At 46.0% G+C, this 16,590-nt stretch overlaps 1 protein-coding gene across 1 annotated transcript in view; it reads left to right on the top strand.

The window, feature by feature from the left end:
* The window catches only part of UTP20 (UTP20 small subunit processome component), a 966,235-nt gene that overhangs the window by 696,529 nt on the left and 253,116 nt on the right, over positions 1–16,590 (top strand). Inside the window, exon 46 of the mRNA XM_069229033.1 lies at positions 4,310–4,476. Coding sequence (XP_069085134.1) covers positions 4,310–4,476 — 167 coding nt within the window. The remainder of the gene's footprint in view (positions 1–4,309; positions 4,477–16,590) is intronic.

Raw genomic sequence — 16,590 nt, 5'->3', positions numbered from 1 at the left:
AAAATGCTCACCCTGGCTCAGGTTCTGTCTGCCTTAGACCCAGGAGACTGAATGGTAGCGTTGGAGTTGGAGTTGCAGGACGCTTATTTCCACATCCCCATCCTGCCTGCCCACAGACATTAACTACATTAACTACAATTCGTGGTAGGTAACAAGCTCATCTGTGCAGGTTAGGGGTCTCAGTCTTCCCCTACCTCAACAACTGGCTGCTGATAGCGGACTTGCCCCCAGAAAGTCATCTCCCACCTTCAGACTATGGTGAACCTCCTGCACATGCTGGGGTTCACTATAAACGTGCCAAAGTCACACATGACTCCCTCTCAGACGTTTCCTTTCATCGGAGCTGCTCTGGACACAGTGCAGTTTTGGGGTTATCCTCCTGAAAAGTGAGTCCAAGATATTCAGGCTATGATTCTGATCTTTCAGCCTCTGTCTTGGGTTTCGGTGAGACTGCCTTCTGCATTCTGCTAGTGACACATGCCAGATGGCATATGCGGGCTCTGCAGTGGGACTTGGAGTTCCAGTGGGTGCAGTATCAGGGGAATCTCTCCAACATTGTCCAGATCTCGGAGGGACTGTGAAAGACCTGCAGTAGTGGCTTTCAAATCCATATTGGGTCCACAGCAGATCCCTCTCTTTTTCCCAACCAGATCTATCTATAGTGACAGATGCGTCACTTCTGGGTTTGAGCAGCCACATGGGAGAGGCTGAGATCAGAGACCTCTGGTCTCCAGCAGAGTCTGGGCTCCATATCAATCTTCTGGAGCTCCAGGCGATCAAGTATTTCTTCACTCTCTCAGGGAAAGTAGTGCAAGTGTTCACGGACAATACTACCGCCATGTGGTACTGCAATAAACAAGGCGGAGTAAGGTCCTGGACCCTTTGTCAAGAGGCCCTATGTCTCTGGACATGGCTGGAACATCAAGGCATTACCCTGGTGGCTCAACATCTGGCGGGTTCTCTCAACGCCAGAGCGGACGAAATCAGCTGTCGATGCATAGCCGATCACGAATGGTGTTTCCATCTGGAGGTGGTGCAAGGTCTCTTTCAGCAGTGGGGAGAGCCCTGGTTAGATCTGTTCGCCACTGCAGAGAACACGCAATGTCAGCTGTTTTGCGCGTTGGAGTATCCAAGGCGGCACTCGCTTGGAGACGATTTTCATCTTGAGTGGAACTCCAGCCTCCTTTACGCCTATACCACTTCAAATGCCCAGAGTTCTCAAGAAGATCAGGAACGACTGGGCCCAAGTAATCTAGGTGGCTCTGGACTGGGCACGGAGAGTATGGTATCCAGAGCTGTTGAGTACGGCCATCGATCCTCCACTCAGACTGACTCTTCTGGCGGATCTTCTGTCGCAGCAACAGGGGACGGTTCTCCCCCCGAGCTTGTCCAATCTCCGTCTTCATGCGTGGAGATTGAGCGGCAACAGTTGACAACTTTTGATCTTCCACCCTAAGTCTGTGATGTTATCTTGGCAGCTAGGCATCCCTCGGCCAAAACTGTATATGCCTGTCGTTGGCAAAAAAATTTGTGGCATGGTGCACCAACAAAACTGTTGATCCCCCTCTCTGCCCCTCTATCTGAGGTTCTTTTATTCATTCTTACTTTGGCCCACCAGGACTCTGCTTTGTGCACCCTTAAAGGGTATTTATCTGCCATTTCGGCCTTTCTTAGGTTACCTGGTTAGCCCTCACTCTTTAAATCTCCTATTGTGAGTAGGTTCCTAAAAGATCTCACCCATTTATTTCCTCCCACTCCATTTATCATGCCTCAGTGGGACCTCAATCTTGTCCTTACTTATTTAATGTGTACTCCCTTTGAGCTGATGCACAATTGTCCCTTATGGCTCCTCACCTTCAAAACTGTCTTTCTTGTTGCCATCACCTCTGCTCGCAGGGTAAGTGAGCTTCAGGCCCTTTCGTCCAAACCACCATACTTGTCAGTGCACCCTGACAAAGTGGTGTTGCGCACTAAGGCTTCCTTCCTTCCAAAAGTGGTTACACCTTTTCATGTAGGCCAGTCCATCACTCTGCCTACTTTCTACGCACCCCCACATACTTCCCATGAGGAGGAGATACTCCACCGTCTGGACCCAAAAAGAGCATTTTCGTTCTATCTTTATCGTACTAAAGGTTGCCAGGTGGACGATCAACTCTGTCGGGTATGTGGGTGCGAAAAAAGGGAAGGCGGTGCAAAAACGTACCATCTCTCGATGGGTACTTCTTTGCATCAAGATGTGCTATGCTTTGGCCAAGAAGCAACCCCCTGAGGGCTTGCATGCTCATTCCACCAGAGCAACTGCTGCTTCCACTGCATTGGCACACGTAGTTCCTGTCCTGGATATCTGCCAGGCAGCTAGGGGGGCATCCTGGCACACATTTGCTAAACACTACTGCCTGGACAGTTAGGTCTGTACGGACGGCTACTTTGGTTGTTCGGTCCTGCAGGACTTCCTAGTATGAGCTTGGTTCACAGCCCACCACCGAGGATGGCATTGCTTGGGTGTCTATTCTAAGGTAAGGAATCTGTAACTAGAAGTCTCTATCAGATGTACAAGTTACTTACCTTCGGTAACAAAACATCTGGTAGAGACATATTCTAGTTGCAGATTTCTTACTGACCCACCCATCCTCCCCGTTTGCGAACTGATTTCTAGGGACATGGATTCCCCCTTCGGGTCCTTAGCTCTGGCGCACCAATCGCAGTGTTCTTAGAGGCTCTGCTCTTTGGCGTGGAAAGTCATTAAAAGAAACTGACATCACTGCACTGAGGCGGCGTCTATGTACTACTCCCGATGTCATCACAGCGACGCCGCCTGTGGAGTCGACCAACGCCAGCTACCAACATGCAAGGGTATTGCTCGAACAAAAATCTCCTGATCCAGTCTGACGCCTGGGGGAAATTCTGAGGCAAGGAACCTGCAGCTTGAATATGTCTTTACCAGATACTTCGTTACCAAAGGTATATAACTTGTACATTTGGCAAGGTACTGTGTATTTTTTCCTTTGTCATCTTCTGGTAAGTTCAGCAGTTGTGGTGATAGGGCACAAAGATGGGCATGTTAAAAAAAAAAAAAAAACAACCACAAAGCTTTTGTAAAGCACAAATCCTAAATTTGCGTATTTAAAGATGCTCTCAGATATGATGCTGAAAAAAGCAAGGCTCAATCAAATCAAATATTTGCTTAGGATCACACAGTTTGGTTGAGTGGTGATGCCAGGATTGATCCCTTATTTTCAGGTTTAACATTGTATAATTCGGTGCTTTATACATTATCTTTAGATATCTTCCTTTATACATATATTCCCTTTGTATGTAATCCGGTTGCTAATATTTATTACTTTAGCCCTACTTACTGTCAAAAATAAAAGAAAACTCTCTCCAATGTACTTCTGTCTCACCCTAAATCTCTCTCAGTATATCCTCTATCTCCACTCTCTGACTCATCCCAAACCTCATTCTACTACCATGATCTTCAAAGTAATCCCTCCTACACTCTTCCCTCCTCTATCCCTCCTGGCTTACCCCAAACTCAGTTTACTACTATGATCTCCCAAACAGCTCTACTAAATTTTCCCTCTTGTATCTCTCATTTAACTCATCCCAAATCTCATTTTATTACCAAGAGCTCCCTAATCCCTGTCTAGAGACCCTTCCATCCCCCAACTCTACTTTACTCATGCCAGACCTCACCTTACTACAACAATCTCCCAATTAAAACTTTCTGGATTCTTCCCTCTTCTATCTCTCCATTATTCTATTCAGTCCAACTAACAGCCTCACATGTCCACCACTCACATTAACTCATATTATTCCAATACTAAAACTAATACTATACTTATATTTCCCTACGCAAATCCACCACTAATCCTTTTGGGTTCCGGAGTAGCGTGCTACTCGCTGAAAAGCGTTTTGATGCCTTGTCAGGGGTGGTAAGCTCTGTATAACTATTACACTACAATTACAATGTGGATTACTGGAAAACAGCACTGTATTTATTGAAAGAGAGGCGTATAACATACTGAAAAATCTGGAATTGCTTGGTGTTACATGATATGGCGATGAAGAAATATTATTAGTTAGTAATATAGGTATCATTTGAAAATGTGTTTAGAGTGACAGAAGAAATGGAACACGCCTACATTTTTGTCTGTGGCATAATATACCATTTAAATATAATTTATTGTGTTTAAATACAGCAAGGACATGAAGAAACTGAAATGAGTAAAAAATATCTAGCTAAATGGTCAGATGGTAAATTTCATAATTTGGTATTATCATCCTCATTATTGTTTTTCATGATCTCTAGATTCTAGAAAACACAAACAGCCTGAAGCTGTCTCGTAAGGTGCATGAAACTTTACGTCGCATCATGTTTGGACTGATAGCAAACAAAGAAATGACTGCAAAATCTATCCTGCTTCTGAGCCATGGCTTAATTAGTGAAAATCTGCCACTGATCACAGAGAAAGCAAAGTGAGTTGCACATCGCAGACCTTTTACGATATTGTAATGTTATTGCTTAACTGATCTTGTTGTTTGCTGACATGTTGCGCTTTTCGAAGTTTTACGCAGAAAATATTTTAAGGTCAAATGTTGCTGGAACAATTATAATCGATGTAAAAAAAATACTATGCAGCTTTCTCAAACCTTTGTATTTTGATTTCCCATTCCAAGTGTTCCTTTCAATAGAGAACACCTTTTTGGTCCTAGCAGGGAAGAGGAGGAGCAAAAGCTGCAGTCCCCATGGCAGTGCTCTACCTTCAGCAGCAGCAGTCCTTCAAGGAAAGATAAGTTCCAATCCCTAGTCCAAGGCAGACAACCAGGGAACAGCTGCAGTAAGACCAAAAGAGCCCATGCAAAGACCTCTCTACCTTCAAAGTAGTAAGTTACCTAGGGTGACTATCTTTCCGTTACCAATTCACAGGGCACTTTGCACATGTAGAGACACATTCTGCACATGGAGGTACTGTGCTCTTGGGGAGATATCAGAAGACATTTATTGGTTAGTCAGGGACTAAAAGTTGCATAGCATGTTTTTTGGTGTTTCATTTTAAATCTCTCTCCACAAAATCAGGCCATTTTAAAAGATATAACTCAACCGGAGATTATTTATCGAGTGTGATTACTTTTCATACTTTTCATTCTATGTTTGAAATTGAATCCCATTACCAGCTCATGCAGTAAGCCTTGACTGCTTGTAGGAAAATGCCTCTCTTGTCATGGTTACCCCCTCACACCCCCCCCCCCCCAGCCTTTTGTTGATGCTAGTTATGATTGAAAGTGTGCAGGTATCCTGCAAACCAGGCCTCAGCACCAGCTGGGCACAGCCCTGGCACACAGATAAGTCCCTTGTAATTGGTACCCCTGGTACCAAGGGCCCTGTGGCCAGGGAAGATCTCTATGGGCTGCAGCATGTATTATGCCACCCTGGGGACCTTTCACTCAGCACATGCACACTGCCTTACAGCTTCTGTGTGCTGGTGGGGAGAAAAAGACTAAGTCGACATGGCACTCCCCTCAGAGTGCCATGCCAACCCCACACTGCCTGTGGCATAGGTAAGTCACCCCTCTGGCAGGCCTTACAGCCCTAAGGCAGGGTGCACTATACCACAGGTGAGGGCATATGTGCATGAGCACTATACCCATACAGTGTCTAAGCCAATTTTTAGACATTGAAAGTGCAGGGTAGCCATAAAGAGTATATGGTCTGGGAGTTTGTCAAACACGAACTCCACAGTTCCATAATGGCTACACTGAATACTGGGAAGTTTGGTATCAAACTTCCCAGCACAATAAGTCCACAGTGATGCCAGTGGCGGATTCATTGAGAAATGCACACAGAGGGCATCTTAGAGATGCCCCTTGTATACCAGTCAAACTATTAGTGCTAGGCTGACCAGTTTCTGCCAGTCTGCCACATCCAGATGGGTTTCTGGCCATATGGGGTTGAGTGCCTTTGTCACTCTGTGACGAGGAACAAAGCCTGTACTGGGTGGAGGTGCTTCACACCTCCCCCTGCAGGAACTGTAACACTTGGTGGTGAGCCTCAAAGTCTCAAGCCTGGTGTTACAGAGCCCCAGGGCACTCCAGCTAGTGGAGATGCCTGCCCCCCGGACACAGCCCCCACTTTTGACGGCAAGTCCTGAGGAGATAATGAGAAGAACAAGGAGGAGTCGCCCTCCAGCCAGGACAGCCCCTAAGGTGTCCTGAGCTGTGGTGACCCCCTGCCTTAGGAAATCATCCATCTTGTTTTGAAGGATTCCCTCCAAAGGTATTTGGGATGTGCCCCCCTCTCCACAGGAAGGAGGCACAAAGAGGGTGTAGCCACCCTCAAGGACAGTAGCCATTGGCTACTGCCCCCCCAGACCTAAACACACCCCTAAATTGAGTATTATGGGGTTACCCTGAACCCAGATTCCTGATGACCTGAAACAAGAAGGAGGACTGCTGACCTGAAAGCCCCGCAGAGACGACGGAGATGACAGCTGACCTGGCCCCAGCCCTACCGGCCTGTCCCCAGACTTAAAGAACCTGCACAGCGACGCATCCAGTGGGACCAGCGATCTCGGAGGACTCAGAGGACTGATCTGCACCCAAAGGACTAAGAAACTCCAGTGGACAGCGGCTCTGTCCAGACAGCAACAAAGAAACCATCTTTAAAGGGACTTCAACCTCACTCCGGAAGCGTGAGTCCCCAACACCCTGCACCCGATGCCCCCGACTCGTGTCCAGAAAAACCAACATTGCAGAAAACACCCCTAGGCGACTCCAACAACATAGACACCTGAGACGACCTCCCTGCACCCCCACAGCGACGCCTGCAGAGAGGATCTAGAGGCTACCCCTGACCGCAACTGCCCAGTAACAAAGGAACCCGACACCTGGAAGAAGCACTGCACCCCCAGGCCCGAGAGAAACCAACTTTTGGTGCAGGAGTAACCAGCAGGCTGCCCACATCCGTACCCAGTCGGTGGCTGGCCCGAGAAGCCCCCTGTGTCCTGCCTACATTGCCCGAGTGACCCCCGGGTCTCCCCATTGATTTCACTTACAAACCCGACGTCTTGTTTGCCCATTGCACCCAGCCGTCCCGGTGCCGCTGAGGAAGTGTTTGGTGTTCCTACTTGGAACCCCCCCCAGTGCTCCACTAAATTCATCTGGTCTGCTCCCCGAGGATGCAGGTACTTACCTGCCAGCAGACTGGAAGCAGAGCACCCCTGTCTCCATAGGTGCCTATGTGTTTTGGTCCCTACTTTGACCTCTGCACCTGACCAGCCCTGTGTTGCTGGGTGTTTGGGGTTGCCTTGAACCCCTAACGGTGGGCTGCCTATGCCCCGGAGACTGAACTTGTAAGTGCTTTACTTACTTGAAAAACAAACCAATGCTTTCCTCCCCCAGCAACTGTTGATTTTTGCGCTGTGTACATTACTGTTTTAATTCAAAGTTCCATATTTACCTGTGCCAAGTACCTTACAATGTATGTACTTACTTGAATTCTGAATCTTGTGGTTCTAAAATAAATTAAGAAAATAATATTTTTCTATATAAAAACCTATTGGCCTGGAGTTAAGACTTTGAGTATGTGTTCTCATTTATTGCCTGTGTGTGTACAACAAATGCTTAACTCTACCCTCTAATAAGCCTACTGCTCGACCACACTACCACAAAATAGAGCAATTTGTATTATCTTATTTTGCCACTATCAACCTCTAAGGGGAACCCTTGGACTCTGTGCACACTATCTCTCACTTTGAGATAGTATATATAGAGCCAACTTCCTACACTATGTGCCGTTGCACCTTTTGAAAGACAAGTTTAGAAAAATTGACAACTCTGGTATCCTAAGGGAAGAAGATAGTTTTGAGCTTTGAAACCCCCAAAGGTAAATATTAGCGTCTATCACGCAAACTGCCCAGTACCCACTTCTACTATAGTTCCTCATTCTGTGAGAGTTTTTTATCCTTGGAACTAGGATACTTGATATCCTATCTCATTTTCACCTCTTCACCTAAATATGCTGGAAATAAACACTATTCTAAACCTTACTAGGGTTATGACGCTGTGACATTTTCCTGAGAAGTAAAGCCTCTTGGCCTTGCCATCAGAATCATTGCCACCCCAGTTGTGTTCTAGTGGACTTGTTAGTGTTGTACCAGGAGACGTGTTTTTTAAATCCTGGCATCCCATTTGGCCAAATTGTGTGCCCTTGGGCAACCACTTTGTGAACTGTGTCCCCGCCCTCCTTGTTTGCAAGAGAGAGAATTTAGAATCAATGTAAAATCTGGTGGTAAGCGTGTGGTTAAAAAAGAACGCAGTATTTCCTGGAGCAGTGAAGTTTTTTCAGTCTACTAGTGTATGCACCAAAATCCAGTATTGTGGCAAGTTTACAGTCTTTGCAGTGCACAGCAGTGTACCACATTCCCAGGTTTGCTAATTTCACAAACTGTTTTACACTGGGAAAACTCTTTCCGTCCCTGTGTTTCAGTCAACTAATCTGACAGTGTCAGCACTTTAAAACAAACTTAATGGAAGAAACAAACACCAAGGAGATGCTCCCAGGAAAAGTGGGAAGCATGGTTTTCATTCACACATTTAGGGATGTTTCTCGGCACGTGGCTGGATGTGATTCTCAATAGCTGACGCTGCTTTGTGCAGGACCTCCTCCCTCCTAGGCACCAACAGGTTCCTCTTTGACAACTCATAAAGATTGAGAGTTGCTTGCCCTTTGAGAAGGGTACATGTAGTGACACCCAGAATGCAGGACAATTTGCCTCCCAAACTTCATGACACACCTGCAAAATGCAGGATGCTTGCCACCGTAAACGTATTCCTCTTTCTGCCAATAACATACTTGTCATGGGTAGAAAAATATTATACCTTCCTTATTGACCCAAAGCAGGCTGCATCTGACTTTCAGTGTGTATCCACGCAGGTTGGGCTGCTTTCGCCTCGCAGTATTTGTCAACCCGGGTTGGGGCTGCATCTGCATTTCCATGTGTATTGGCCCAGGTCAGTGCTGCAACTGCTGTATTGCGTGTATTGGCCCATGGCGGGCTGCAACTGCCTCATTCTGTGTATCAGCCTAGGGTGTGTTGCCAGTGATTGAATGTATTCTGGCCATTGGCACCCTGCAACTACCTGACAATGTTTAGTCATGTGCATAGGCCTGGTTCAGATTGTTGCTGCCTGGCTGTGTGTTTGTGGTCTACCACTCCTGAGGGTGCCTGTACACCCTCACTCAAGCCCTTGTGTGGCATTCATCACTTCAGGGCAGCCATGCTTAGAGAAGATACAACCTGCACCTGACCTCTCCAGTGGCTGCTGTTGAGTCCATACGACATTGCCACAGGCCCTGTGAGGAGGTGAATAGAAAAGCAAAATACAAAGAGGAGGGAGTCCACCAAGGCAAGAGCAGTAGCCAAGGCGGGGTGAACACCTAAAATGAGAGGAGAGAATGGATGGTGTTAGGGTATGTGGTGTATAATATGGTGTGGTTGTGTGGCCTCACCGTGTATTACACTGACCAACCCCTTTAGGACCCTTAGGTTTCTTGGTCAAACCTTCAGCTCAGCCCTGTGTAGCTGTGGCTCTGGGCAGCAGGGCTTACATAAAGGAACAAGTGTGAATGATTTAAACAGCAACAAAACAATTGAATAAGACTTCGACAAGACGCCAAAGAAACCCACCACCAATTTATAAATATAGACTGTATTTTATGTATTTTTAGGACCCACAATGAAAAGGATCCACTGAAGGGCTCCGGAGATATAGAATTTGCAAGATATGATAAATCAAAACATTTTACTGAACCACAAACAGACATTGGCAAATTCACCAAATTTGATACTTAAACAAGATGGACAAACATTAGGAATACTGATTTCCTAATTATGATTATCTCCGAATCACAATTAGTAAATCAGTATCCCTAATGTATGAAGTACTTTTGTAAGTAAGTTGTGATTCCTAGTTGGTCGCAAATCAACCTACCTCATGAACTTTAATGAGAGAGGTCGCAAATTATGAGATCAGCAGGCTAACATACCTGTGATTGCTTTTTAATAAAGCAGTTTAAAAAATGCAGTCCAGTTTCTTTAAAGGAAAACAGGATGTGTTAAGAAGAAAAAAAGAATCTTTGAAGTTTCATTTTTTCAGGCGTAGGCAGTGGTTTGTGGGATCACTGCCTGCTCTCAAAAAATGTTTTAACATTCTCAAAGAGGAAGGGGTTTCAAGGGGGTTACCTCCGCTTTAAAGCTTGTGGTCAAATATTACTATTTTGAGACCGGAATTTGGTTGCATAACAATAATGCATACCATATCTTTTGCTAGGCTTTCCTATGGAAGTGGTCATGATGAAGGAGGCTGAAGATGTTCAAAGGATGATGTGGATGCAATGCAGTTGACAGGGGTCTTGCTGATAAGACTCCTCAGTCCATGGAGGGGGTGAGGTGGTCCTGGTCTCAGAGTCAACATTCATCAAAGCCCTTTTGGTGGTGGCAGAAGTCCATTTGCCACTGGTCTACCAGTCGCCCAGTATTGCGGTTGCAGACAAATCCTTCCTGGGTCGATGAATTGTCCACTGGGGATCCCAGCTTCACTTCAACAGCACTCCTGGGTTTGTCAAACTCTGTTGCAACACTGCACGTCTGGTCTGTGTCCTTGGTACCACAAGGCGACAGTTAGAAGACTTTGGGCTACAAACTTGCTCCAGCAGGCTTCATCAGCTGTTGTGTCTCTGTGCTGAGTACATGCGGTCAGTCAGCTGGCCCTTGGAGTTCTCTTGGAGTGACTGGACTTTGGAGACAGCTTCCCCCTGAGCGGGACACTACAGGTACAGTCCCTCTTATTTGCTAACCAGCAGGTGCAGTCCACAATGGTGCAGCCTCTCTTTGCCAGTTCCACAGTGCATTAGGGCAGTCCTTCTTCTTTCCTTCTTTCATTCGGTGTGCCCCGCTTATTCTCAGAAAATGCCCTCAGGGCAGGATGCAGTCGGTGTCCGAAGGGCTGCTAGGTTCCTGACCACTTCCTACGAAGTGTGGCATTTCGGCATCCCAGGATACATCATTCTGCCCACTTCTAATATGACAGGATGCCTCTCGTGGCATGTGGAGCTCTCTACCCCAACCCAGCGGTGTAGCCACCCAGGGGTCTACATGTCCCTGGAAAACCGATTTGGCAACTAGTTTTCTTGTCTCCTGTCCCTAGTTCCAGCCTGTCTGCCTGAACAGTGGATCCAGCCTCTCTCTCAAGTGTTACCTATATGTCTTTAAATGGTGGCTTCTCCTTCGAAGCACGCATTTTGGGCCAACACCTGCTGGCTTCCTGCAAGAGGGAGGTGACACCTCCTTCCAGCTTAGGTCCCTATTGTATCCTTTCCTGGGAGTCTTTAGCATATCTCCACAGAAGGGTAGAAAAACGTTTAGGCGACTGGACCCAATGTGCAACTTGAATGTACACAGCGGACCAAAGGCAGCAAAGTGGCAATTTTGCTAAATTTGCACACTGCAACTTATTACATTCATTTCGACCTGAGAATCAAATCGGGCTTAAAGTAGCGAGTTATTTGATACGTCAGATGGCCTGCTTTGATTGCACCATTCCAGAGTTAGCACAGCTGATGGTGTCAGCATGTAACTCTGTACTAACCATTAGGCAACCAAATGTTTCCACATTAAAAATAACAACTTCATGTTTTAATATCAGAACATGCAAAATTACATGTTCTGCCGATGGGATATGTTGCATCCTGCCTTAGGGCTCAGTAGGCCTACCATAGGGGTGAGTTTCACATATATCAGGGGAGATCCGACTTGACCATTACTTTAAATGGCAAAGTCGGGCTAACAGTTTACACTGCTCTTCCAGCCTGCGAAATAGCAGGCTGGGTGTCTTGTTTTAATCGTGTCACCCCTAGGGTGGTACACCCAATGCTGAAATCCCTGGGGGACCCTCTAACTTACAGTCCCGGGGTACCATTTACTAGGGACTTACAGGGGAGTTTAGCCTATTGGGTGAAAGCCAGTTCGACACACCAGTTTAAGGGCATAGGCACTGACGTCTGGTTAGCAGGCCTCAGTGCACTCAGTCGAAAAACCAGCATCATCAGTCCAAAAACCTGGGGGTGACCATACAAAAAGAGGCATTTCCCTACAGATGGTCAGAGACCCGTAGGGAGAGACGATGGGCTAAGGGAAAAGGTGAAGAGGAAAAGATGTGCAGAGAAGAAAGACTAAAATAATGTACCCTTTACACAGGAAGGGGCATAAAAGGGGGTAGAGAAAGGATCTCAAAGAAAAAGGAAAAACTGACACATAGAACAATGGAGAGCGTGGAAGGAGAGCGAATTCAGAAAAAACACAGCCAGCCAGGAGGAGAAAAGACCGTATGGAGGACTGTGACACCTGGAAGTCCATAGAGGAGATGGAAGAAGAGGGTGACCCAGCAGGAAAAGATTTGGAAGAGGAGCTAGACATGGTCAGAACAGTAGTGGTCTCCAGAGTCTACTGAAGCGACAGAGCTTGCCATACCCCAGAAGGAGTAATAAATGCATACAATGTTGAGGGGTGGTTACACCGAAGCACCTCGATAACCTGCCTATAACAGTTCCTGCCCAGAATAGGAGGATATTGAGTTTCTTTGTGATCTTTGTTTATGGTTGTTGTCTCCCCACACTTCCGCAGGGTGGAGGTAGATCATGGGCAAGGAAAGGATACCTTTACAAAGATAAGAAACCCTAAAGAAATAAAGACCAGGTGCCAGCAAAGAGCTTTATTTTTATTTCTTTTTATATATGGGGTATACGTCTGTTTACCTGAGGTTTTTGTCCTTCCTGGGGGACGCCACCTGAATGGAGATATCATTGGTCCGTCCCTGAAAAAAAGAAGCAAGAATTAAAGTTAACTAAAGGCACTATGAATGGTTTCTTGCCCCTTTAAAACATATACCAAGTCATATAATTTTTAGGTTGTTATAGACGGCCACAGACATAGTAATTATCAGGCAACTGTTTTTTATTTAAACACTCTCACCTACAGGCGCCTGCTTGATGTAGCACTGAGGCACTGAACATGAGGTGAGCATGATGATTAAAGACTAAGGTGGTCATTACGACCCTGGCGGATTACTTCCGCCAGGGCCGCGGGACGCGGTGGCACCGCCGACAGGCCGGCGGTGCCCCGCGGGGCATTCTGACCGCGGCGGCTTAGCCGCGGTCAGAGAAGGGAAACCGGCGGTCTCCCGCCGGTTTCCCGCTGCCCCCAAGGAATCCGCGCTGGCTTGGGGATTCCGACTCCCCCTCCCGCCATCCAGTTCCTGGCGGTTCTCCCGCCGGGAACCGGATGGCGGGAGGGGGAGTCGCGGGGCCCCTGGGGGCCCCAAAATGTATTTCACTGTCTGCATAGCAGACAGTGAAATACGCGACGGGTGCAGTAGCACCCGTCGCACCTTCCCACTCCGCCGGCTCGATTACGAGCCGGCTTCATGGTGGGAAGGTCGTTTTCCCCTGGGCTGGCGGGCGGCCTTTCGGCGGCCGCCCGCCAGCCCAGGGGAAAACTTGGAATACCCTCCGCGGTCTCTGGACCGCAGAGCGGTATTCCTGACGCGCAACATTGACGGGCGGCCTCCGCCGCCCGTCAATGTTGGAATGAGGGCCTAAGTGAACTGTTTGCGTATGTGATTTGTCAGAAAGTGTAATTTGCACCTCATGCTTACTCGTGCTTCTACCAAAGCTTTCTGGAAACAGTTGGAGGGAGAGAACATGGGGTGGAAGGGAAGGTGTAACACCTACAAGAGAATCACATTTTATTTCTATTTGAATTGTGTGGTATTAAATGCTGCTGTGTAATTGAAGTGCTTTTTTCCCCAAAAGGTGAGTATTGTGTTGGACATTAAAGTTATTGTATCTTTTGGTTGGCTGATGAGTACTGAGCTTGTCCCTTCCTCCCCCCAGCAGTACCTCTCTTAGAGGCCTACACTACTCTGTAGGGTTGTACTTGTCCCAGTTTGCAGAGCTATGGTAGGATGGACAACAAGACACCAGTGGTAAACAATCTCAGCTGCCGCAATTGAAGCCCAGTAGCCCCTGTCTGCCTTACGAACTCCTCTTCCCCAAACAGGGTCCGACAACTTCCTATACTCCCCACAGATGGAATCGTGGCACTGTCCGGTATAAGTCACTTCAAAGATTTATCAACAGCGGTATGCCTTTTGGGCAGTTATCTTGTTGTTCACAACAGCTCTAACCACTAAGCAACAACACAACTTTGAATAGAAATCATTGCTAGGCTTTCCCGTTTCAACAGATTAAAATAATTCTCCCCTTGGACTCCTTATCCCTGAAGCAGCACTAGTAGGGAAAGGTTGGAAGCAGTGTTGCTGTTTTAAATACTGCAACCAATAGTGGAGAATAGGACAAAATGACAACCAGCTACGCTACCAGTCATCCAGATCTGATGCCTGCATGTTGCAGCTAAATCCTTCCTGTGCCCATGCCCTGGGTTGCTTAATTTGGTTCAGCAGCCAAGTAGCAACTCACCTTCTCGCCTCTCCTAACAAACAGTTTGTCTAGTGGCCTAGTGAGTAAGGATCAGTGCTGTTGATCTTCTCCAGGACAGCCATGCAGGGGCTGGAACATCCTTGGCCCTGTTCGTGTTTCTGCACAGCCTCCACAAAGAAGGGAGGTGACCTTTAAACTCTCTTCTGTCAGCAGAAATAACCTATGTGTTCTAGTGGCACCAATTAGTTATCGTAAGACCAGGAGCTTAAAGTTTTTGATGATAATTGGAATGAAAGGAACATATCCTGCTTGTCTCGCAAAGTATAAACACTGCAGTGGCAGAGCATGTACGGGGCTATTCACAAAGGTAACTTACACTTGTGAGTAGCGAGATCTCCCATGGTAAACTATAAGGAACATTTAAAAAATATATATATATATTAATTTCAAATTTTAATGTAAATGAACCGTATATATTTATTTCAAATGTATAACAACATAAAACAGCTGTGGCACTATTAACTTAATTTTACATTTAATATTGAATTAATTTAACTATATTAAATTACATTATTATTTTTTTATAAACAAGTTGTATTGCACTTTGAACTGGTGATAACATTTGACACAATTTCATTTTGTCATAGTGAGGGGATAAAGAAAAAGATGCCGAATAAAATCTTCCGACACAAAGACATCATTATAGAACCAACAATGAATAGTTGATCCACAAACAATACATGCTGTTGACATCATCCCCCATGATCCAACCATTTGCGCCATATTCTTCAGTGTTTACATGGGCAACCTCCTGCCTTATAAACTACTCGTTCTTCTTGGGTTCACCAGTCCACTCCCCGGCGCCATATTGTTAATGATGGTAGGTAGGGGACATCCACCACTTAGCAGTATCCCGCTTTGCAACCAACAAAGTAGTAGTTAGAAATGTTTATTCAGTCATCATCCCCTCTAAGCCTTCCGTCACCCCAAGGAGGATCATTAGTGGGGAACAAGGGACCTCCCAACCCAGGACATCTGTCAGTTCTCTAGTCACTCAGGCCCAATATATCGCAGTTGGCTTGCATGTTCACACTATGTGGTAATAGTCTGCCCATCTTTGTTCACATCGGGGGCAGTAGGAATCTGTGTGTAGTCCTGCAGTCAAGTCGGTGCAAGGTATGCAGTGTATTAGTGATATGTTTGGGTTAAGCACAGTTTTGACGAGATCGTGAGCTCTCAAGGAGCCATCATGGTGTCTCCTCTATAGGTCCTATCCATCCTTCCCAGAGGAGTTTGACGTGATCTAGTGTCCCTGACCTGTGGTTCACTAATGAGTGGTATATTTGTGAGATGCCACCTCGGCCTAATCTCCCCACAAGAAGTTGTGCCTCAGGAGGGCTGATTTTTTCAGTTGTGGGGATGTGAACTAAGAAAGCATCCCTTAATTGTAAGTATTTATAGAATTGTGTACGATTAAGAGAATATGCCTCCTGAAGGTCTTGGAAGGAGTGGATATGTGATCCTCTCCCAGATGTGAAATGCTGATAAGATCCCATGTCTTGAATCCCTGAAGTGTGCTGACCTCTCTGAGCCAAGCTCCGTGCCAGAGTTGGGTTTGTTGTGTGAGTTTGGCCTTAGAAAATCCCACATAGAGTAAAATGTTTATTAAATAATGAAAATGAAGGTCATTGTTTTTATAAAGTTACTTTTATTTTGTCATAAAATGTTTAATTTGTATTCATTTTTTTTTAGCATTCAGTTGAAATATATTAATTTATTTTAACATTCCTTGGAATACCACTGATTGCCATATGTGGTGATGGACTTATTCCAAGTCTGAGCTGGAGTACATTTACTATTGCTTTGAGTCCTTTTTGGCTGCAGTTACTTTAGAAGTTTAGTTTGTGAACAGCAGAGGGCTTCTTTGCTCCCTAAACTTCATTTTAGTCCTTCTTCAACCACTCCCATTTAGTAGTTAACCTGCCCCATTTCAAGTCACTTACCCAGGTCTTTCCAAAGTTTACTAGTAAGTAGTACAATTAAATGTGTGAAGATCTCTGACTAGAAAAGATAGAAGAAGTGGAGATTTACACTCA

Source organism: Pleurodeles waltl, chromosome 4_1 (assembly GCF_031143425.1).
Source record: "Pleurodeles waltl isolate 20211129_DDA chromosome 4_1, aPleWal1.hap1.20221129, whole genome shotgun sequence".
Lineage (NCBI taxonomy): Eukaryota > Metazoa > Chordata > Amphibia > Caudata > Salamandridae > Pleurodeles > Pleurodeles waltl.
Note: the sequence above shows the minus strand (reverse complement) of the source record. Positions and strands in the feature narration are given on the sequence as shown.